This window comes from Sander lucioperca, chromosome 1, assembly GCF_008315115.2.
Source record: "Sander lucioperca isolate FBNREF2018 chromosome 1, SLUC_FBN_1.2, whole genome shotgun sequence".
Lineage (NCBI taxonomy): Eukaryota > Metazoa > Chordata > Actinopteri > Perciformes > Percidae > Sander > Sander lucioperca.
The window spans coordinates 28,384,796-28,409,188 of NC_050173.1; the positions used below are offsets into that span (position 1 = coordinate 28,384,796).

The 24,393-nt window shown below is 41.3% G+C and overlaps 1 protein-coding gene across 2 annotated transcripts in view; it reads left to right on the forward strand.

Annotated features, from left to right (window-relative positions):
* Nucleotides 1-21,406, forward strand: part of tnmd (tenomodulin) — a 56,089-nt gene extending 34,683 nt beyond the window's left edge. The window contains exons 5-8 of one of the 2 annotated variants that reach the window (XM_036001533.1): nt 7,485-7,592; nt 13,872-14,040; nt 15,257-15,351; nt 19,519-19,728. In XM_036001533.1, the coding sequence (XP_035857426.1) occupies nt 7,485-7,592; nt 13,872-14,040; nt 15,257-15,351; nt 19,519-19,728 (582 nt within the window). Of the gene's footprint in view, nt 1-7,484; nt 7,593-13,871; nt 14,041-15,256; nt 15,352-19,518 lie in introns of both variants that reach the window. The other variant, XM_031302840.2, reaches the window with a different exon arrangement.
* The last annotated feature ends 2,987 nt before the right edge of the window (nt 21,407-24,393 follow it).

Sequence of the window (24,393 nt, forward strand, 5' to 3'; positions counted from 1 at the left end):
CAATTCACTGTCATGAAGTGAAAACACAGTGAGAGGGTCAAAGTCCAAAAAATGAAAACACAGACAACACCCAGAAACAAGTTCACGGCTATTTTAAAAGGTGCACTATGAGTTCCTGCATGACGTCACTTCTGTTGACGTTCCAAGTAAATACCAAACAAAACAGAGCAAGCTCGGCCCTCCCCCCATGTTTCCGTAACTGTCATGAATAACTGACAAACTGTCCTAACTAACTAACTAACTAACTAACTAACCCCCACCCCCTCCCCCAACCATCTTGTCGTGATTGGCTGGAACGGGTTTGTTGTATTTTGGTGCACAGCCCGTGCCCCTAGTGTTTGTTTGACGTTTACGACCCCTGTGTTGTCTCCCGAGACCAGGCTTTTTCACAGTGTATTCAGGCGGCAGGTAGCTAGTGGATCAAGGAGAGATGCCTACGATTTGAGACAAAAATGAAATTGCGCTGAAACCATGCAGGAACTTATAGTGCACCTTTAAGGTACACAGTGCCATGGATACACATTGCCTCTATCCTGCCGCTACCATGGTAACCTGTCAATCACAAGGTAGCCACGCCCTAAAGCATGCCCTGCTTTATCATCAATTTCAATCTAAATGGAACCATAATTTACAAAATGAACATCATGCTGTATTGAACAAGACTTGAAACTAGCGATTAAGACCAAGAAATCGTAAGGAAAATGTTTACTGAAGTAATGTAAATCATGTGAGAAGTAGGGTTTTATAGACAAATTAATGTAGATATTAGACCATACTGTAGACATTTCTGTTATCTTACCAGGTGTTTCTTACATTATGTCCTTTATGTGTGTAAATATTCATTCACTATTATACCTGCTTATCCTTAGCAGGATCGCAGGCGTCCTCTGGCCTATAGCTCACATTGGGTAAGAGGCAGGGTCCATCACAGGGCTAACACCAATCGGCTACTACGGACAAACAGGATAACACTATCATACTCACAATTACAATTACCTACTGGCAGCTTTAGAGTCACAATTAACCTAATCTGTGTTTTTGGAATATGGGAGAAAACCGGAGGACTCAAAGCCTTCTTGTTGGACTGTAACAGTGTGCCACCTTGTTTGTAAAAAGTAGGACAAAACATTTTGTATCTCAGCACGAATTTCACATTTCTTTTTTCATTTCTTTCACTTGCCACCAGGCCTACTAGATCAGTTGTCTGTGTAACCCTGGTTAGTTTTATAGTACTGTAATTTACAGAACCCTTTGAATGCATCTTAGTTGTTTCTCGTCTGGTAGTGGAACTTCTGAGCTTACCTGAATGCATCACCTGCAGCTCTCGGTGTGTCAAGGCCATTCACATTGTACGCGCAAACGGCAGCGCTGCGCTATGAAACCCATTATTGTCAATGGCATGCGCGCAAAAGAACTGGTCTGCAAGCGGCATTTTGCGGCTGTCCGCTCATGCGCCTGCCGCGGTCAAAGTTCAACATGGTTCAACTTTGACCGCGGCAGGCGCAAGAGCGGCCGCAGTGCACTGTGACGTGCATTCAAGTGTCTGAAAAAAAACAACAAAAACACAGAATACACGTGGATCCACAAACGGAACATGGACGAGAGGTTGATTTTGGCCGTCAGCGATCTCCCAGAGCTGTATAGGCTACGACACAAGTTCGAGGTCGTACAGAGACCTCGGACGCAAAACTATGCTGTGGAAGCATTTCACCATAATAAGCATGCCAGCTGTGTAGATTATCGTAGCCTCTTAATTTAAATCATTCAGGTTTGTTTTAGCTATGTGAAATCAACATATATGTCTCCACTGAAATACAATCCTATGTTAAATTTTTTCTCAGTTACTTTGGTGCATTTGTCAAATCATAATTGCATTTGCACAACAGTGAGTGCATTTCTTAAAACAATTGGTGTAAACTGCACCGCATAGTGACTGACCTGAAAAATCGTGTATCTTTCTGGAAATCTTTTGTTTATGTCCAAAGTAAGTAACAATGAATCAAATTGACTTACACCATTGTTTATACCAAGATAGTGAAACTGCTTTGTGTTGTTGTCCATATTTAACAGTTCACTCTGTAAGTATAGTCTAATGAACAATGCACATGAAAGGGAGCACTATTCTGTGCAAAAAGTTGACAAAGTTACACATTGTCATCTGAGCTGAGAAATGTGCCAAAGCAACTGAGAAGAACTGTAGACTACTGTTGTGAGCTGCGAAAACCAAATACCAAGTTGATTATACAGCTCCATACAGGTAGGCTATTTAAAGGATATTTGTATTTTTTATTTAAAAGAAAAATTATAATTTATACTCTTTATTGATCCCCAATGGGGAAATTACAATTTACACTCAGTTGTTTTTACACAATAATAATATTGTATTTGTATGTTTATATGATGTAAAATATGTTTGGACTGATTGACACAAGTCATGTTCACTTTCATTGAAGTTCACATATAGGTATATAGGTAGGTATATGGCTTTTACACAGAATAACTACCCATTTTCAAATGTGTAAGCTCCAGTTTTGGAGGAATTAATTGCACATATGCATTAAACAAAGTGTTTTCCAGAGAATGAATGATGAATGTAGGCTCATATCTTAGCTTTATTATACCCAACTGCAATGACTGCAGACCTCTTAAGTATATAAACATGCAATGACACAGTGTTGAAATGCAACATTTTATTTAGAAATTAAAATAATCCACACGTCTTCATCTATTTAGAGGAGGAGTGTAAGAAAAGGTGGAAGAACCTAAGGGACAGGTACATAAAGGAGAGGAGACAAAAAAGTGGTGCAGGGGCAGACTTGGAAGTACTTTTCCATACTGTCTTTTCTGGAGCCACACGTCAGGGAGAGACAAATAGCCAGATGCTCCGTTGTAGAAATGTGCTTTGGGAATGTTGTTCGCATCCAGGAAATCGTAGGCCCGACTCTCGTCAGCAGACTGTCAAATTGCTCCCTGTTGAGCCGAAAGTAACCCTGGAACCGGTCACAGTGAAAGCGGAGCTCCTTCACCAGCCGGAATTCCCCCAACTGCTCTCTGGACCTGAGGGTCTCGTGCACCCACACCCTTCTTCCTGCTGCCTTCCTCCGTCTTCTCCTCACAACCAGGGCAAGTTCCAAGGCTTTCTTTTGTTTCAAAGACAGAAACGTCTCCACCAAATCTCTACTGTGTATCCACAATGTCGCATGTACTGCACGTCTGATGTAAACACCGGACGTGACGTGCATTCAAATATTGGCGCATGTATGACGTAAATTTGCGCTGACCCCGGCGGCAAGCACAACAAATATAGTTGGGAATAGGACAACCTAGCGGCGAGCGCAGCGCATGCCGCGTACAATGTGAAACGGCCTTTAGCCGCCATGCTGCATGGAGGCTCTTGGTTCATCGGGACCGCAGTGTGGACATCAGCGTGGTAGGACAAGGCTCAGTCCTGAGGAGTGACACATTTTAGTTGTACTTTTTTTTTTTGGTTTATTTTTATTTATTTTTTTTATTTTATTTTATCTTTTGCTAAAAACAAACTGACAAAGGAACCTAAATAACTGTTTTCTCCTTGGAGGACCCTGGAAGACAATAAATAAACTGAAACAGATAACAGAAAACAGGGAAGAATAAGGACAATTGAACCCATTAAGGGGGGAAAGAAACATTTTTTTTTATTACTTTTTCTATATCGGTACTTACCTGGGTCAGCTAATTTTATTTCATACTGTGAATTTAATTTATGTGGAAAGAACTGCATTTTGTTGAATGAGTGTAAGGCTGAACATTTTAATAAAATATAAATTTAAAAATTTAATATTTGAATATATACATTTATACCACATTCTGTGTTGTGTGTTACGTGGGCTGGGGGATCAATTGCTCTCGTGCTTCAGTGCTACTGCCAATCTCCTTACCCGAACCTAGTTGATCAGACGGAACCGAGGAGACTGAGAAAAAGGTTACATCTGCTTCAACACCCACATTACAGCCACCAGCCTCTCAGCACAGATATTGCCTTCTACACCAGATTCAGTTATGGTGAATTCACAGTACAGCAATTGTTTTCATTGCTTACCTTCAGATGGCATCTTGCTTGAAGCCTGAACAAACATCCATAAATCACCACAGATGTTGGAAGAAACGGCTGGTGAATGCAGCCAATCTGTTATAAATAATAGTATTGTAATAGGATTGTTTCTCAATGGATTTAGTTTGCTTTTTTCCAACTACGTTGCTCTTATAGATTATCTACAGTTTAGCTGGTAACCTTACACAACAATTTAAATGGCTGTGGCAATATGACTTTTTAGCCATTTAACATCTTTCAATCTCAATCACAGTGTTGCTAAATTTGATACTAATTCTGGCCCTTTGTGTGCAGACTTTATTTAAATAAGATACTAACAATTTTTTTTCTGCCTTTCCGATCATCTCTGCTTCAAAAGCCATTTAAAAATGGATTTTGTACCCACCCACCCAACACATGAAATGTTTGTATAACCTGAGCCTTATTTCTAACTAGCTTGTTTAATGTGTGTCATCAATTTGCATTTTATGAGTTACATTAATGTTCAGCTTCTTTGTCCAACTTGTAATGTTTCAATGAACATACAACATCATTCACCATATAACTTAAACAATTTGTAATCTATAATTAACCAGTCCTACTGTTAAGCTTAATTACATAGATATTGTTTACCAGACTGAAGCTCAACATACACTGCATGGGTCAAAGTATGTGGATACCTGAAATTTCATCTAATTTGTTATAGTTAAACATGTAAATCCAAAACCATGGCCCTTACCAAAAGTATCCAAATATGTGGAAAAGAGAATCTGGGGGGAAACGTGTAGGGTGGTCATGCTCTACACACTAAGACTAATGAGGGGAACAGGTGAGCAGGTGGGCGGGGAAGGTCAGGTGATGGGATTGGCAGGAAAGGGGTTACTACAGGGCGGGAGGGAGTGACTGTAAGTGGGAGTCATGTGACTGGGACAGGTGGGAAAGTCTGAGGGCATCTAGTGGGCAGGTAGAGAAACAGCAATGAAGGGGTCTGGGGAACTGGGAACATGGCTGAAAAGAGGGACAGAGAGAATAAACACAACTGAGGCAGACATTGTGACACTGTAAATAGTGCACTGGCTAGTTTTACAAGTAGGCTATCTCTTAATTCTCTGTGGAGGGAAAAAACAACAACTTCACTCAAGGCCTCATACCACTTTAACAAATATCCCTTAAACAGTCAACAAAAAATCATGGATTATGGCTCTGAGTACAGGTGATCATTGTGGTTGTTGTCCGCTCAAACAAAAACTAGCAAGCTGACAAAAACATAACAAGCTAACAAAAAACAAGTGATATACCATAAAAATATCAAGCTAACAAAAAACTAGCACGATAGCAAAAGCAAGATAACAAAGTCAAATAGTATAACTGTTTAAAAAGTCATATCTGTAGGAGGAGAAGAAGAAGAAGAAGAAGAAGAAGAAGAAGAAGAAGAAGAAGAAGAATACATATGAGATAAATATTTAATAAAAAATATCCAACTATGCTGGCCAAAAAATTTTGTCAGTCACAAATAACTGTATGAAATATACTTCTGTAGGTGTATACTCGTTTGTGTCAGAGCTGATTCTCTTTCAGATCCCCTTTAGCCATGAGGATGTGGTGGTCAGAGGGGAATAAAAAAAAAGCTGTACACTGCACTGCATCCTTTTTTCTCAGAGACAATCATAAGGAAGCAACAAAAATCCCCTCCAGCGTTTCATCTGACCAAAGATTCTTTGGATCCAGGACTGCAGGAAAACTACTGATGATGTTGAGGATAGCCTACAGTTATATTACATCAGGCTGAGATTTTGGTGCTCCACTGTGATTTCCAGATGTTTTTCGAAATGGCTATTGCCAACATACAGTGATTGAACAATGATTTATGCAATTTGTAAGAAGGTTTATGTAGCTAAACATAAGGTTAAAGACACGCTGATCATGTGTAATATGTTACATTTGCTGTATTTTTCTGTTAAAAAAAAGATGCAATATTTAATGCAGATTTTACACATTAAACCATTTTTATTCTATGGTTTAAAGCACAAATATATGGATTGTGAGGTATTTGGAGAGTAAGAAAACTATGTTGATAATAACAAAACATCAATCAAACTAATACCTGATGACATGACTTTACTTCTTTATTCACAGGAGCTGAATGATGCATGCAGTTACATGTTCTCTATCCTCTTGAATATATGAGCATCTTGCACATGGATACACCAAGTGGATATTTTATCATTGTCTGTTTGAATTATATCGCTTTTCCATTTTTCATCCCTGTGTTAATGTGTCTTCATTTTCTGATTGACCAACCCCAGTAATCATTGTATCTCATCACAACATTGCTTCTCATCTTCTGCTGCAGCTCACCAATACAAAAGACTCAAATTAAACAGAGACTCATCACAATAAAGCCTGGCATAAACAGTATGTTTTTGTGCTTGAGACCATTATTGCCCCATCCTTTTTCCGCACGGATGAAATTACACGCAGTAGATTATGACAGACATCACTTTGTATCATATCATGTGCGGCTGGTATCTGGTTTTCAGAGTGACAGCACCACAGAAAATGTAGAAAAAGCCCCCACATGGTCAAGTTAACCGATTCAAAGGAGATGTCATTGCAATCACCATGTTACTGTAATTAAATGTAGATTGAATCAAGTCCATTTTCATGGTAACGCTCATACAATTTTCAGTTGATACAATTCTAAAGCAGCCGTGGCAGATGTAGATCCTGCCGTCTGTTCTAATACAGTGTGCTGAATGAGCAGCTCTGCTCTGCAGAAAATAAATTGGATACAATCTGAGATACTGAGAGTCTTTCCGACTTATTCCGGCTGAATATCTTAACACATAATGGCAGCGAGAGAGAATTAACTGATCTTTCTTGCCTATTGAGGTTCTATGTGTCAGACTGAATAGAGCTACAGTACACATGGTGGAGGATCATCAGTGGAGCTGAAGAGTGACTCCACACTTGACTGCCCAGATTAAGAGAGTGACAGGGACCTATGACTGCCTAATTCAATGGGAGCACTCTCTGTAGAAAACATTTCATTCTCAACAATGTCACTTTGCTCTCCTGTGCGATATATGCTGCTATCCGCTATGAAGTATTATACATCCACAGAGGAATACCCCTGCCTTTTTACTCCCATTCAGCCAGAAAGCAAGAGATGTGTTACAAGGGCCAGGCAGTCCTCTATTTTATACCATGCTAAAAAAAAAAAAAAGATCACACCTCTTCTCACTCATTAGGTTTTAACTTCTTTGACTTTTTTAAGAGCTTTGATTATCAGCAAAAAGCTGAGCATTTTAAAACGATCGCCCCAGTGCTTATGGGATATCCACATCACAGAAAGCTAATGAATGATACATCTGAATTTCTGAGTATCCCTTCATATCTTTTTCTTTTTTCAAAGGGAATCACTGGGATCCGGTTTGCCAAACATCAGAGGTGCTACATCAGGACCCAAACTAAGAAACTACCCACAGTGGCAGAGGTGGAGGCTGAGGACACAGAGTTACTGGTACGCCTCCTTCCTCGTCTGTCTGTACCTCAGACTCTCTGTAGTCCTACAGAGGCTGTTATGCATATTGTTGGGAGATAACCAGAGTAGAGTTCTGTGAGCACCACACAAATCCTCCGTCTGTCCATCTTATCCTATCTTCCTCACCCCTCTCACTGAAGAGTAAACTGTGGTTTGTAGTGCCTGCGAAACTGTCAGAAAGCTGTCCACAAACCCATAGCATCTTTGTGGCTCACATCAAATGGTTTTTGCTGTCAATCTTGAGCCAATGTAAATTTTTAATCATCACTTCCAAAGGCTCTACCCAAATAGCCTAAAGGGGAAGGGTTCAGGAGAGGTCTGCGTGAGAGGTAAGCCATTAAAATGGTATTTCTTAAAAGACGATTTCTTTGTAAAATTCACGAGGCTCTCTCTCCAAGTTTAGAGTGATTCTCTGGATTCTAGTTGTATGTGAACTTCAGCAAAAGGAATGGATGAAATTCAATCAATCAAAATTCTCAATTTTTTCAATGTCACAGTGCAATTCACTGAGTGGGCCGTATGTTCAAAGAGAAAATCCCTCTCTCAAATGTCTCTACTGCTGGCATGCTCTCATTTACATTTCACATTGTAGCTGGGAAGAAGTTGCTGGCAAATATCTGACGCTGTTCGCTCATGGCTTCATTTTAAAAACAGAATAAGCCAATTGTCAGTCCAAGCAAAACCCAGTCTCAGTTTTAACTTGAAGAACACAAGATGTTACACCCAAAAACTAAAAAATGTTTAGTTTTTCCTCTCATCTTCATAATGTCTGATCCACGTTTACAGATACTAATTGCCCAGGCACCACCATATGTCCATGCCATTCCTGTCTTCTTTTGTGCACTGTGAAGCCTAATTGGCTTAATGCACAGTTCAAAGTAAGTCATCTAAGGCCAGGAAAGTGAGTACGGCTTATACCAGTAGTAATGGAAGCCCTAATTATTACTGACATAAGTAAAATATATGATTCTATACCATGTTCAATAAAAAGGTGTTTTTATGTTGTTATTTACACTAGGTTGTTCTAATCAATAATTATGAATAGTCATACACAGCCCTGCCTTATGAGATGACACTGATTTACACTTAGCAAGGAGCCTTGAATCGACTGTCAGGCTAAGAAGTGATAACCAGGCAGCCAAACACGCAACCCTGTCTCCTTGAAACTACATTTATATACTACTAATGTGTTATTTTGAGTGGGGAAAACATAATTGCTGCCTGAACTTATTTACAGGCAACGCTTGTTTGAGTATCTGTACCTCATGCTAGTCATAGGGAGCTGGTTAAGGTGGATGGTGGGCGTACAAAGTGCAGGACTTTGATTCCAGAGAGCAGGAATTGCATCCAAAGTCCCGTGTGTGATTAGGTTAAAGCAGTGGTGGAATGGAGCGTCTGGATGGCTCACCTGGTTGAGCGTGCGCACCATGTATAAAGGCTCGGTCCTTGCCGCAACGGCTGCAGGTTGGGTTCCGGCCTGTGGTCCTTTGCTGCATGTCATTCCCCCTCTCTCTCCCCTTTCAAATCTTCAGCTGTTGTGTATAATAAAGGCCTAAAATGCCCAAAAGAATTATCTTTAAAAAATGAATGAAATAAAAATAAAAGCAGTGGTGGAATGTAACTGAGTACATTTACTGAAGTACTGTACACATTCAAGGTACTTGTACTTTTTACTCCACTACATTTGTCTTACAGCCTTAGTTACTTTTCAGATGACAGTTTAACATTTTTTACTGTCCAGTGAAAACCATGTATCTACGTGTTTATTTTGAATGTTTGTGATAAACTAAAATGATCAAGTGTTCCTTTATGGATTGCTTCACTAGCATCCATACCACAACAATGTGTTGTTTTAATAGAAATTCTGGAGGTATTGGATGATGAGGAAGATAAATGAATGTAAAGTGGAGGGGTCAAGGTTGAAGAAGGATGTCTTCTGTTAGGCTGGTCTGGAAGGACGTAGTCTATTGTAGTCTGGGCAGAGTGTCACGGCATAACCAACCCTGGAAAAACTTGATTACTCTTGTTACGTCTAGGATTATAACAGACCTTGGTTTTACTTGGGCATTTGAAAACTAGAGAAGCTAACGCTTGACCGCCAGACTGGAGTTAAGGATTAGAGGCCTTACCTTGGTCACAGCCGGCGGTGTTCCACTCTTCTCTTTGGGTTAGCACGGTCTTCGTTCCTCTGTCAACCAGCAATGGCACTCAGTTGACAGTTCATTTGTTTGACATTCAAAACGCGGACATAACATTAACACAAACTTGGTGGGGGAAACATCACAACAAGTCAGAAAACACAATCCCCTTCAGTAGTCTGTCACTGAGCTCCTGTGTTCCTCTAGTCTGCTTCACTTCCACTTTTCAGCCCCGAGGAGAGAAGGAAAGGTGGATGAAGATAGGTGGTTAGAGCTGTAGATCTTTGCCCGAATCCGACCCAACCCGTCCGGTCCCGTCTTAATTTCTATCATTTTACACGGGCTCGGGCCGGGCTCGGGCTTGCGCTCCGTGTTGTGCTGTAAATGAGCGATCAGATGATGCGTTTCGTCAGTCAGACTCAATGACCAATCTGATTGGTGGAGTGCTAACCCGGAAATGACGAGCGGGATGAGCGTGACTAAGCCTATCAAAATCTGACGAAAATATTTTAAACTGACCTTTTTCGATCTGAAATGAAGACAGATTCAGCAACTGCATGGCCTATTTCTCGTTTAAAGTGCCCATATTATGAAAAAAATCACTTTTTCTGGGATTTGGGGTGTTATTTTATGTCTCTGGTGCTTCCACACGCATACAAACTTTGAAAAAAAAACATCGATGCTGTTTTGAGTGAGATACGGTTTCTGAATGTGTCCTGCCTTCAGTCTCCAGGTGAGCTGTTCAAAATCTGCACAGCTTTTTACGTAACTAGCCGAGACGAGGGGCCTAGGGGGCTAACTGTTAGCATGCTAGCACTACAAAATAAATTGTATAGAACTACTTACATGTCCCTGTTCTGCAGGTATTCCACACAAAGTTGGAAGTGCGCCATTTATTTAGAAGAAGTCTCCTGGCTAATCCTGCCTTGTACAGGCGGTTTTAATTTTTTGGGGCGACATTTACAGATAAGCGCTGCCTGCTATTATGGAGACGTATTATGTCTCGCGCACGCGCAGACCGTACGCTCAAGTTGGTGTCGCTTCGGTGTGTTCTGAGGCACTTTTTGGACCTTGGGAAGCCGACAGCCTTTTTTGCCAACGGTCGGCCGTCGGGTTGGTGTGTCAGGGGCTTAACAATCACTGCTGATAGGTCTGTTATCACATCAGACAGCAGCCCCTGATCCGTCCTCTGTGAGAATCCACCCACGTGTGACCCTGGAGAAGATCAGCACAAGTTCCTCCTCAGGTGGTGAAACACATGAAGCTCAGAGGGTTTAAAGCCAAGCACTAATAGTTCCTAGCTTAACCCAGCCGCAGGCTTTTAGGAGAGAGCGCTCAGAGCAGCCGCGGCAGGCTTTAGAGCCGAGGTGAAAAACAATGGGAAAAATTGCGGAAAAACTGCAAGCGGCTGATAAGGAAATGCAGCCCCTGTGAGGGAGAACCAGGTGACAAACATGAATTGTTTGCCAGGATTTTTTCCTCTCTTTTCAATTTGCCTCCTTTATGAAACGTCTGAGGGAGTAATCCCTGAGCTTCATTCCAGTCCCACCAGTCTGACACGGAAATCACCATCCACCTCCCTCACACACCTTAACATTGTCAACTGATGCTGCTTGCTCCATTAAACAGCCACTTAATATGGATGACCAAAGCTCACCCAGCAACCCAAAACCTCCCACTCAGACAACAACTGCAAACAGAAAAACTGCAGAGGATGTGAATACACCAAAGTCCTGCAAGCACACAGTATGGTTTGTTTTGTCTCATATTTGTCTGCATGAAGATATGAGCTCAATTCATGACAGGGTAACCAGTAGGACTACTCTGCAACAAAAAACTTCAGCTCCTACAGTTGGTGACATATTCAATCATAAAGCCTGGTTACACCAGTTAAAGCACAGCAGTGTCTTTCCAAAAACTAAACTAGTAAAGCTAGTAAGCTAACCGCTAACATGCTAGCCAGCCAGGAACATCATAAGCTATCATATTTCTATTCTATCCAAGCTAGCAAACTTGGTAATTGTCAACTAGCATTCAAAAGATGTATTTGTACAACCAACTGCAGTCTCAAAATTATCTGTCAACCATGTCTCTTTTGCGGAGCAGTTTATGCTTCCTCAGAGAAGGGCTCAATAAAACTGGACAGTGCCATTTTGTACTCTTTCTCTGTCTGTCCCCTCAAAGGTCAGCACTGTCAAGTCACAGTTTGCTATTTGTGGTGCAAAGCTTTACTTTGCTCCCACGAGCAAACCATGTATAAGTCCATCAGGCCTTTATTGCAAGTGCCAGCACTCTCACTGTCAGTTGCATAAATATGGGTGTCAACTAAAATCTCCCACCTGGTACTCTGCATAATGAAACCCCTCCCTGTGTAATGTACAGTATGCTAACACTCTTCATGAGAAAATATGTGTTGATCTCTGGCGAACATAGCTCCACTTTAAACAATGTGTCATGTAGACAGTGTTTCCCCCCTTGGGACACAGTGGCAAGAGAGGGTAAATTCATTAACTAGAGCACAACTGGTGTATAATTAAGTTGTAAGCACTGTGGGCAGAAAGCATACATACACCAGGAGCAGGCCGCACAAAACAAATTAGCATCATTCCCAAGGTCCAATACTTGATAAAAAGTTGCTTGTGCCCTAATAATATATCATTTGTCAATATCAAAATAGAAAAGCCTTTCAAAAGTGTGTATAAACTGGAGGACTATAATCATGTTGTCTTTGTGCTTGTCAACTGGCATTTAGAAATCCCTGCCCCGTGCTGACCTTTCCTACTTCCCCCCAGGCCCTCTTCTGCAAGTTATTGGAGTCGTTTCTCAACTGTGAAGTCAAAGTCATGTTGTGAGCCCTGTGTCGTGACCTCTATTTACTTTCAGAGAAGACTAACTTGGCTTCAGCGGTTAAGAGGTCCAATTAGAGAGTGCTGTTTGTGTTCCTCGAGCGTGATTTTAATTTCTGCAGCCACAGGAACGGTGAGTCCACCAGCTCATTGCCAAAGCACCCCCTCCGTCGTACCACCACAACCCTGCTACACCCGTCCTCCGAGTCATCATTAGTCTACTGGCCGGCGCATAAAAGTGGCGGAAGTGTGTCTAAAGCTTGGGCTACACACCTCCTTCACCCAAACAACAGAATGTGCTTAAGTCTTTTTTTCCTCTCTGCAGGTCACAACTGTGCTGCTCAATGACAAACAAGAAGCAGCATGGAAAGCAAAACTGTAATTCAAGCGAGAGTGACAGGGGTGAACATGAGGGAGGGGGCACGACCCAATATAAATGATTCTTGCTCCTACTATAGCCCCAGGATTCTACGTCAAGCTTAACTAATGTGCAATTAAGCTTTAGACTGGGAGAAAATCACCTTGTAAAAACATTTGTCAAGTGAACTGTTTTTCTGTTCTGGGTTGCTAATTAACAAGGGAATGGGAAGAGGGGTTTGTTTGTGTGTGTATTTACATATACATGAAGAAAATAAATATCTGCACTGTTAGGGGAGAGCATTACCAAATCCCCTTCATATGTCTCTATTAGACAACACTGACGTGTAGTCCCTATCATTAAGCAATAATAGTTTACTTTACAGCTCATGAACTACAGTATCAACAAATTAAGCACACTGATAGTGCTGGGTGCCAAGCGAAGCATTAAGGTGGAGGGGGGAAAGAGGCAGGGGGGAAGGGGGAAAGGAGGGGTGAATGCAAGGCTTTATTGTGTCTGTCACATTAAATGATATTGCAGCCACACTCAGAGTAATGAAGACCACTTCTAAAGTCATTTAAAAGTCAAATCATCACTGTCTGTGAATTCTAATGATGTATGATAGAAAGAGCATGCCGCAGGCTTGAGAAGAGGGTGAGAGAGAGAAAGAGGAGGGAGTCAGGGCAGTGGGAGTCAGGAAGTTGCAGACCTCTCAGCGGACAAAAAGGTGAAAGATAAAAACGATGACACTGGAGCTGCTGCGTGGCTCAGGGGAGGAGAGCGCAAATGCAGGACTATATACTTTGTGTGGAGCCTGGACATTTTTACAGGCTCTGACATGCTATGTGTGTGTGTGTGTGTGTGTGTGTGTGTGTGTGTGTGTGTGTGTGTGTGTGTGTGTGTGTTTTCCTCGCAGGTGGAGACCGAGGCCATGGATATGGATATGGATATGAAGGTGGAAGAGTCCCAAGTATGGGTTCCTGCTGAGGAGCCCATCGTTAACCCAGCCTTTCTCTTCAACTCTAAGATCTGGGAGATTTGCCAGGAGCTGCCCATCCACTGGATCCATCCCTCTCCTCTGAGCGGTGAGAGCAGAGGCCTCTAAATGCAGATTATTAACACTCTCGCCAGAGGGCATCCCCACAGGCTATAGGCAGGCCCATAGGGACCACATGTTTTCCCGACAACATTAAGCATTCAGCCCGGGCTACTCTCTGTGTATTTGGAAAGTTGAGAGACCGATAGCCAGTGGGGAAAGAACCATTCAGATCCTTTACAGTACTTGAGTAAAATTATAAATAACAGAGTGGAATTACAAGTACACTGTAAAAGTAAAAGTACGGAGGTGTTAGTAGCGAGACTACTTAAACGATCAAAACTAAAAAATACTCATAATGCAGAACAACCCCCATTCAGAGTGTTTTAATATATAACGTCAAATATGTAATATCAACGTGTAAGCAGCATTTTAATGTATAAGGTTGAGGTGGAGCTGATGTTAACCAGTTTATATGATGATTATGTTACGTGTTCTGCAAAAAATGTAAATTATGTAGTTATGTGAGTCATAAAGTTTTTTTTTAATTTAAAATAAAGAAAATCAAGCTGAAAGTCTAGTTAGATTATCACAACCTTAGAAATCATCTTTTTAGAAGTGAGTAGAGCAACTCATTTATTTTATAGAATTTATGTTTATTGAAAATCGAAAAAAAGGAGGATGAAGCCACAATATTAATAGATGATGGATTAGTTTATATTGAAAACATATCAGAAATCAAAATGTTGAGTGTAATTATGGATCATAAACGCTCTTGGAAACCTCACTTAGCTTATATAAAGACAAAAGTGTCCAAAAGTATTTACCAAATCTGAACCCAAAAAGTACAGGATGTTGGATTATACAAATGTTGAACCTAAAGCATAACTGTTGTACTGTAAGTACAAGTACCTCAAAACTGTAATTAAGTAAATGTACTACTTAAATTCCATTCTAGCTGATAGTCATCTGGAGATTTGCTTTTTAGGGATTTTTCTCAAAAGGCTGTGTAGGCTTTACTAATTAGGATCTGTGGAAAGTGATTTGTATGTTAGTATCACAACAGCAACAAAATCATTGTTACACAGAAGCATGAAAAAGCTTGGAATAAATTCCAGAGTATTTCTCCTGAATGTTAGTAATTAACATCAAGCCACTGGGAAAATAGAGTGTGCGAGCCAAAATTTAATCTAAGAGCTTTACTTCAAACAATAGAAAAACTGTTGCAAGAACATAAACAGCTCCTCTCTTTCCCGCTCTCTCAGATCCTGAGGTTGGAAATGTGGATGCACCCGATGCAGAGGTCACAGGTCAGCGTTTCACCCGCGACGTCCTGGACCACCCTGCCGTAAACGACTATGTAAGTAGGCCCCCCTGCGGCACATCAACCCAGGCTACACCACGATCTACAGTAGAGCCACTTCAATCAGCTCCAGCTTTGCCTTGACTCTTTCTGCATATAAATCGCTCACTAATTGATGTTAAAACTGACTTTGTGCACCAGAGGGCATAGCAATTGCTCTATATATCTGTTTAAGTAAGGCCAGTTCATTGAAGACTCTCTTAATGTCTCTCCATTAATTGAGAGGAATATCCAGCCTTTCAAAGGCAGAAACTTGTGCCTACAGCACCCGTTAGTTCCTTTTCTCACTTCCTTTTTTCTGAGGCACTCCGAAGGAGCACTCTCAAGGTCACTCATTGCTTCACAGATGAGTTACGTTTATTAATAATGCTTAAATTATCAAAGCGTATAAAATGACTGGAAAGGCCAAGTGGCATATTCTGGTGTTCTGATGTAAACCGCTCAACACTGTATGGTTAATCATCCCTGACTCTGAGGGAAAACCATATAAACCAGTATATAACACAGGAATTGTGCACTCATATTGACACAAAAAAAATTGCAGTTGCATACTAAAGATATCAGAAACATACACAGGTGCACCGATATCCCCCACACACACATTCAGTACTCACAGGTGAGTAGCTACTAAAGCTAAATTCAAGGATAATGAGTCGGGCTCGGTCTCCTTCTCAAAGCAGTGAGAAACGGTGAGAGACACACAGAGAAATGAGACGTCCTATAATGTTGACATTTATCAGGCCCGTCCCAGAAACACCTCCCGCTCAACTCCTCAATTCCCCTCCCCCAGTCTCCTGTGCCTTCTCCCTCATCATCTGCGGCAGGAGATGCAGTGCTATGCAATTAAAACATACCAGGGAATGAAAAACTAGTCTCTCCTTTTGAAGCGTTCTGGCACTATCAGCGTAGTCAGAGTAATGCATACCACTGCAATCCATTCCAACAGCACATCCAGGCTCTGTTTGTGGGTCCGGCGATAACAAAGGCCTTTGTGGCCAAGCAGAGGGCAGGCAGCAGTCTGTAATTGGGAGTCTGAACTCTCGCTTATTCCAGTGGGATGCCACATGTGTTAGCCAAACCTTTTTCTTTTTTTTTTTGTGATTCGTCCAGACCTCATGTTAATGTGCACACAGTCAGAAAGCAACCAAGCACACACACACACACACACACACACACACACACACACACACACACACACACACACACACAGTCTGCTGCTCACACTATTTAGCTCTCTACCTACATCCTTTCATCTATCATGCTCACACACGTTGACACATAGTAATATGCATTCACTTCATCTGCGTTTCATAAGTCTGAGTTTCATAACTCTTCACAGTTCATGTCTGGGAAGCAGAATAATCGTTTGAGTCCTTGTGACAGAGGCTGACAGATATATGAAAGTGACCTTTGCCACAGCTGCCATGTCAGAGTGCAGTGTGTATCAGAGGTGGCCCTGGAAATTTCAAACTGAATAACTACCATCTAACAAAGCTGAAGGGATGGTACCACTGTCCTTGACCCATGAAGCAAGGAGGGGCTTCCAATATGAGCTGACCTCACGTACATGTGGAAACATGTTTGGCATGTGCTTCTGCCTGCATCAAAGTGTACGTATTGTGTGTTAAACTTGGACCACACTCAGGGTCAGGCTAGATGGCTGTTAATGCATAACACAAGTGTCAAAAGCTGAAGGAATTCAAATCCATGATTACAAGAGCTGTTTGTGCCTGCAGAGAAATCTTTACACTGAAGCTAAAGCTCCTTATCACTCTGGTAAACAGGCAGTGTTGAACACTGAAATACATGACTATCTCCTCATTCAATTACATCCAATTTCATTGTAATTCCACGCCACTGTGAGATGAAAACCTGAGATCAGGATCAAGCGGTGAGGCAGTTTTGTCTGTTGTGACCGTCCTGTACCTCTACATAAAAACATTTTTGGATTAAAAAGCAGGGTATGAAACAGAAATGTTATCTCTGCTGTTTTGATCCCAGAATGAATGTGACGAGCTCTGCTATGAGATGTAATACCACATTCAGGCGCATGCTTCAGGCTCATGAAGAGCAGTGATCAGTGTGTGTGAAATAACACCAACAAGTTTGGAGATTAGAGGAGTCGTGATTTGATTCATTACATCTTATTGAACGACTGACGCAGTTTTCTACTCTGCAGACTCATTCATATCCAGCACCTCATATTATGCACATAGGTGTCTGTATGTGTGTGTGTGTGTGTGTGTGTGTGTGTGTGTGTGTGTGTGTGTGTGTGTGTGTGTGTACGTGTACGTGTGCCAGAGTGTGTGATGAAATCAGATGCAGCAAGGGGGTAATGGCTTTTACTCTTCATTAATGCTGCTTGTTTTTGAGTGACTGCCTCAGATTTCCCAAGGTGAACAATTCTTATCACCGCAGCATCCCACTAGAGACGGCAACTCCGAGCCAGAGTGATTAATATGTACCCTCCGTTTTAAAAGGATAGCTCTGATTAATTGTCTTTAAGGTACAATGCCGCCTATTGGCTGTTTGTTTTGATAAACGCAGCATCATTTGAATAGAATAATTTCTCCATTTTCTGAGCCGGAGCTCCAGATTTCATAACATCCCAGTTTGGGCTGCGAGGAGCAGATAAGGTTATCATTGGTCCATTGACAGCTTTCGTGTTGTTTCTATAACAGATTGTTGCCTGGAAGCTGATGACCTGAAACTTGACTGAAATAATAAATCATTAAAAGCCTACCTGCTCTTGTCATAGTAATAAATCAAACCCAGCTATCCCAGATATCATCTGTCGCACCCTGTCTATGTGTTTTAAGTATGTCTCATGAGTGTGTAATTTTACTCAATTTATCATAGCTCACATGAAATGCGTGGTGTACATTTTATGAGTCATGCTTATGATGAATTTTTTGTTATGTGATTATAGCTGCTACATAAAAGAAAACAAATAAAATGTGTGTAAAACCACTCTGATTGACTGCCCACTGACTTAGAGTAGATGCAAGAAAACCTCTAATTCACACTCTAAATCTAGCTGGGGACTAAAGGGACTCAGCCATGTGCTCCTGCGGGTCCTGTCCTCTTAAACAATTCCCACACATTTTTTTATTCCCAGGAGCGGATGTGTTTTGTTCTGCACTATTGCATGTAGCTGACTCACTGTAAGCACTTGTATGCCAGTTTGTTCTGAATGTGAAGTCATCGTCTCCTGGATCCCAGCGGTTTAACGAGACTGCGCCGGATTGTCTCTAAGGATTCATTTACTAAAAGAGATTGAAATGTGGTCAAATGCCCACTGAGGGCAGTTGCTGCTTCAACTTGCGGGGTGAGTTAAGTGGCACTTCTCCGAACCCCATTTGGAGTTGCTCTTGATCAAAGGCATGGCACTCAACCCCCCCCCTCCCCAAGTCTATGAGGGCATGAACCAACCATGGGCCATTAATTCTACCCAATTTACCTTTCGTTTGGGTTTCATTTGGCCCCTCTATAAATTCAGAGGCAGCCAGCAAGAGCAAATGAAAGAATCCTTGTTAGGCGATCATTACTCTGCTAATTGCTTTAGGAATGTGCCATGCACTTAAAGTCAAGGTCAGGGGGAGGCCGCCAAGACGTGGGGAGCTCTAATTTGAATGCTCTACTGGAGGAGGGTCTGCCATTTTGGTGCAGAGTGTGGGCTTCGGTCGAGGGAGTTAAGAGGTCAGAGATGAAAGAAATAGTGTAATTATGCTGGTACCTATCGCCGTTAGAGTCCCTTTGATTGAAGATATCACTGGTAGAGAGGCTGTGAATGCTGGATTCAGAGATGGGGCATTGTGAAGCCATGCTACCTCTGGTATAATAGAAAGGTCAAGGGTATTAGATCATGTTTTATGCTCCCGCAGCTTAAATCAAGCTCGCTCACTCTGCCCGCTATCTTGATCTCTTTGTCACAGTCATCAAACAAGGCACAACTTTGCATTTTCACAGACATCAATTCTGATCTTTTCACTCCGGTTTGGTTTTTACATATATTCTGCTGACCTACAAGCAAAACAGGCTCATCAATCCACACCATCCCTTCCTCTTCTTCTTTTTTCTTCTTCTCCTGCCCTTGCCTTGGGAGGACTGGCATTTGTCATGTGTGTGTGATTGTAACCCTGCCCATTGCTGTGTCCTCTGCAGAGAGACGTTGGAATCGAGCTGGATAACCGCTTGGATGACAACGGCTACTGCTGCCAGTACTGTCGCCGTGGTTACCGCTACTGCCGCCGCTACCACGAGCCCTTGGGTGGCTTCAACCCGTGGCCATACTACTACCAAGGAGGCCGGGTCATCTGTCAGGTTGTCATGCCGTGCAACTGGTGGATCGCCCGCATGCTGGGGAGGATCTGAGGAGGGCGTGTGCTGTCTGGGATTTAAACTGTATATCGTTGTAGGTGCAAATTCTCCTGTCGATAAATATTCCAGACCACTCTGAGACCAAAGCAGTCCATTGCACACAATTATTATCCAATCTGAAAGTTGGCCCACAGTCTAAATGGCATTTGAAGTGTTTTGATTCTTTCTTAAAAGACATTGCTCGTTTACAGCTGTCTAATTTCTTTTGCTTATCTACCCATTTAGTATTCTTGCTATTTGATTCTGTTGAATGAGTGCAATTTAGTTTGGAAGATGTTACCAGAAACTAATCTGCTCTAGCACTCTGTCCTGACTTTGTCATGCATTAATTTTTTTTTACTTCATAGGTTAAAAGACTTGTTCTACTAATACTGTATGTATGGAAATCTACATACAGTACACAAATATATGCAACAGTCTGAGTGGTGCTATCACATTAGCCATTTAACTAAATATATATGTTTTGTCTCAGTTGTTTGTTATCTGTTTAATTTTATTGCTTAAGCAAATGAAAAACCCTCTCTATATCTACGTACAATTTGAATACTATATGCAATATATTCAACTTAAAACAAAATGAGGGAAAGAAACAAATAAGCAAATTAAAATAAGATAAAACATAATTAGACAAATTTTCCTTCTGGCTTTATGTATCAGAACAATTTCTTTTATCTGTTTTTAATATCATGTTAAACTAAGGAGGTGCAGTATAACTGAAGATGCACGGACCTCAGCTGTCTTTTGTGATGTAGTTGCTGTTGTCTTATGCTTCATTGTTTTCCCTCTTGTTGCAATCCACAACAGTCTTTAAATAGTGCTACTGTTCAAACAGTTTCTTCTTTGCTTAGGCGATTTGAATGTGTAACAACACATCTCAATCTGTCGAGCTGAAATTACACTCATCTGAAAGTAACAGATAAGCAAGCGAGATAGGCATTTGCAATTGATGTTCTGTCATCAGAATAACAAGGTGCATAAATGCCCAAGAGTATTCAAGCGATGTGAGATATTCAAAAGTTAAACAGAGAGACAAAAATGGAGCACTCATGTTGTCCTAGTTTGCTTTGAAGGCTTCTGTATGTTTCTTTGTCTTTATGATTTTTTTTCCAATTAAAATTTCATTTTATGAATAATGTGAGTTGTAAAATCATGTGAAACAATGTGATTTGAAAGCTGATGTGTGGGTTTGAATCTGACTCATGCAATCTGTAAGACTTCCTTCTTGTCTCTTCTCCATTAGTCCCATTGCTCATTAGCAAAAACATTTTGCATCAAATTGACAAGAAAAAGCTAGACGTGCATGCTTTTATTGATTCTATTTCATAACCCGAGTCTCTCTTGTGTATCTGATGCATAATAATGCGTTGTTTACAGTAATAAAAGAGCATCTCGCCTGCTAGAGGTAAAGCTGGATGAAGACTCATATTGGCAGTGTGATAATAATATCAGTGATATCAATAATATTTGGCAGCGAAATGGATTACGTGAAAAAGGGTGAAACATATTACTGTATGTAAATGTTTTATGGATATGCTCATGAATGGAACTCAGACTGCAACCGTATTATTATTTTTAAATCAATTATGTCAATAGCCCAAAGCAACATGTAAGTAAAAAATGAGTTAACAAATGCAATAATTGCAAAGATACTTCAAATAAACTGACAAATGTACAGCAAAGCCTCTAGGCATTTCTGAAAAGTTCATAAAATCATTGTTTATATAATTCATTTCTCACTATGTCCCGCTTATCACATCAAATAGTTGAGTGTTTATTGAAGTGATGCATACAGCATACTGGTTGCTGCTGCTTTTGTAGAGCTTTTGCTTTCACAGCATTGGGAAATAGTGTAAAGTGTTATTTTCCGTGAGATGCTGTTAGTTGTCTATCTACCGAGGTCTCTGAGGACTTTGAGGACTCTTTTGTGTAGTCGTGAGAGCAAATTGCCGTGGAAGCCCTGAGAGTCGGTCTGAAAGGGATGGCTCACCCTGACTGGAGAGGCTGATACAGATATTACAGCTGGCTCCCTGAGAGCTTCTCATGTCTGATGGGACAAAAGTCCAATATTAACCATGAAAGTCAAACTTTAAAGTGCAGACATCTCACAATTAAAAATCATCATGGAGGAGACCGAGAAAAGGTAGTGGATCGGGGTGATACTGCAGTTGTACCTTTATGAAAGCCAAACATAGATCACAGTCCAGTTGTTGTATGCTGAAAAAGTGCATTCACATCTTGGTATGCGAAACACAAATCTCCAGAGATCAAGTAAAAATGAAAGCATCTTGAGGAAACCAGTTGAGTCTAATCTACAGCAAAAATCTACAGCTTTTGAAGCTGCTAGCATTCAGTGTTCATGGTTTCCTTTTCAAACAAAATGTAAATAATGTGATGTTAAGTAAATTAATGTAGCTTAGTTACCAAGATATTCAGCAATTGCCTTCAAAGACCACTTCAAATATGTAAGGCAGAGTCAGTGGAGCTCAGCTTGAAAAAGTTGTTTTTGTTTTTCTTCTAAAAATGCAAACACTTGAACTATTCCAAATCAAATGATCTTTGATTATTAGTATAGGGCTTTTTAATACCCTTACATCTATATACATGAAGGTTAATTTGCATTTATACCCTGTATGGTTTAATACTGTCTACATTAGATATAAGGCAAAATAGTCTTGAGTCTGTGACAGTGAACACCTCCCTTGTAAACCAGAATGAAAGAATATATCATTTCAAATGAAGCCCTGCACAATTTTTCTCATGCATTTTATACACTGTCTAGGAACCCCCCCTCCAGCACTTGTTTATCACTGTTTTGATGGAGAGCAAACAACATTGACTACTCTGCAGGAAAAACAGAGATAGCGAACGGGTTGGCAGAGTTCAAAGGATTTTGCCTACCTGGCCTGAGGAATGGCCACTATCATTGAGGCTCACAAGTGAATGAATTCCTTTTGTTACTTATTAAAAAAAGCAGTGAAACTTCACTCCCAGCTGCTTATTTTCATTTCAAATAATCTCTCGTTCATTTAGATCAATGAGTTGCTATTCTGGGGCGGAGGAGAGTGAAAACCAATGTATGAGGAGTGTCTGTATTTAGATTAGTAACCTGAAGGAATAGCTCTCTCCAATCCAGACTGCGGCTCAGGCTCTGCTCAGGACACGTGTATTACCAGTGCCATCTTGTGCAGAGAGAGGTGTACTGCTGCAAAATCAAGCCAGCCGTTGTTTTTCATATTTTTACGTTTTAAAACTATGTTACATCGCTGTAAATACATTTAATGTTGATTCTCTGAGAAAACTCTCAAATTTTAAAAGAGGTCTATTTAAATCTAACCTTGGCTGCAGGTTGACAAATTAACAGACTGCATATTGCTGCAATGGCCATGCGACTGCAGTCATCAACTCCTTTTCTCTGTAATGTTGCAGTTGGTCTGGTGACCTGATGGTTAAATATGCTCTCCCTGTACTGTTCCTGCTACAGGCTGGAGGCACAATAATGTCAGCCGTCATCCTTCAACTGCTCCCACTGTGAGAGGCAGCATGGCACAGCAGTAAACACTCGCGCTGTGTCAGTGGCTGCAGGCGACACAGAAATAGTCCTCCTCTCCCAGGACCAGACTCTCGCTCCATCTTCAGGGTCTCTGACTCACTAACCAAAGGAATATCACAGACGTATTGGCTGCTAGTAGCCCCTCAGTATTTTAGTAATCCATAACAGCCTCCGCTTGACATATGGCAGGTGATCGATGAAGCGCTGAGCAGAAAAGCAAAGTGTCCGTTTAGATGTAATGGAGGGTTGTTGGTTGATGATTTTCAGACTCATTTCCAACTATATACCCAGCTGCAAAAGGCTCACAAAGATGTTTGTTGGAGTGAAGAAGGTTGTAGTGGTGGCTGTGTGCGTGTGTGTGCGTGTGTGTGTGTGTGTGTGTGTGTGTGTGTGTGTGTGTGTGTGTGCGCGCGCGTGTTTTTCACCCTATGGCAAGATTAGATTGTGTGGTACACAGACAGAGCTACCACAGTAGGCAAAACCTGCTGCCAGGCAGCTTCCTTAACACCACCAAACCCCCTCCTCCCCGACCCTGAACACACACACGCACACACACAGTCAATTCAAACCAATGCACTCCCCAACACACACACACACACACACACACACGAACATAACACATGCTCTAACAGAATCAATCCAAGTCAGTAACCCTGCCACACGGCAGCCACAGCCTAAACGCACAAACACACACACAAACACACACTTCACTCTGCAAGCTGTGGTGACAGACTCGGCTGTCTTCAGTTCTGGGCATGTCACATGCTAATGAATCCACCCACAGAAACTGCAGAAGCAGTCCTCTTCAGTATAGTCCAATCAGTCTCTGGCCTGCTAATGGCTCCAATCCAGTTCCCTCCAGTCGTGTTTTCTTTCTCTTCAAATGCCATGTGGTCGAATGTCCCTCAAAGCGGCAACAACCCAACAATACGACTTTGAGGCAGAAATGCTTCATTTCCATTATCTCGACAGAAGAAATTAATTGACATAGTAACCCCTTGCGAGCTATTTGTTTTCAAAGTTTAATTTAGTTTGTTTAAATTTTTTTTAAATGTGACTTGAGTGACATTTTATCTGTGCCTCACAATTTCAAAACCACTTTGTCTGCA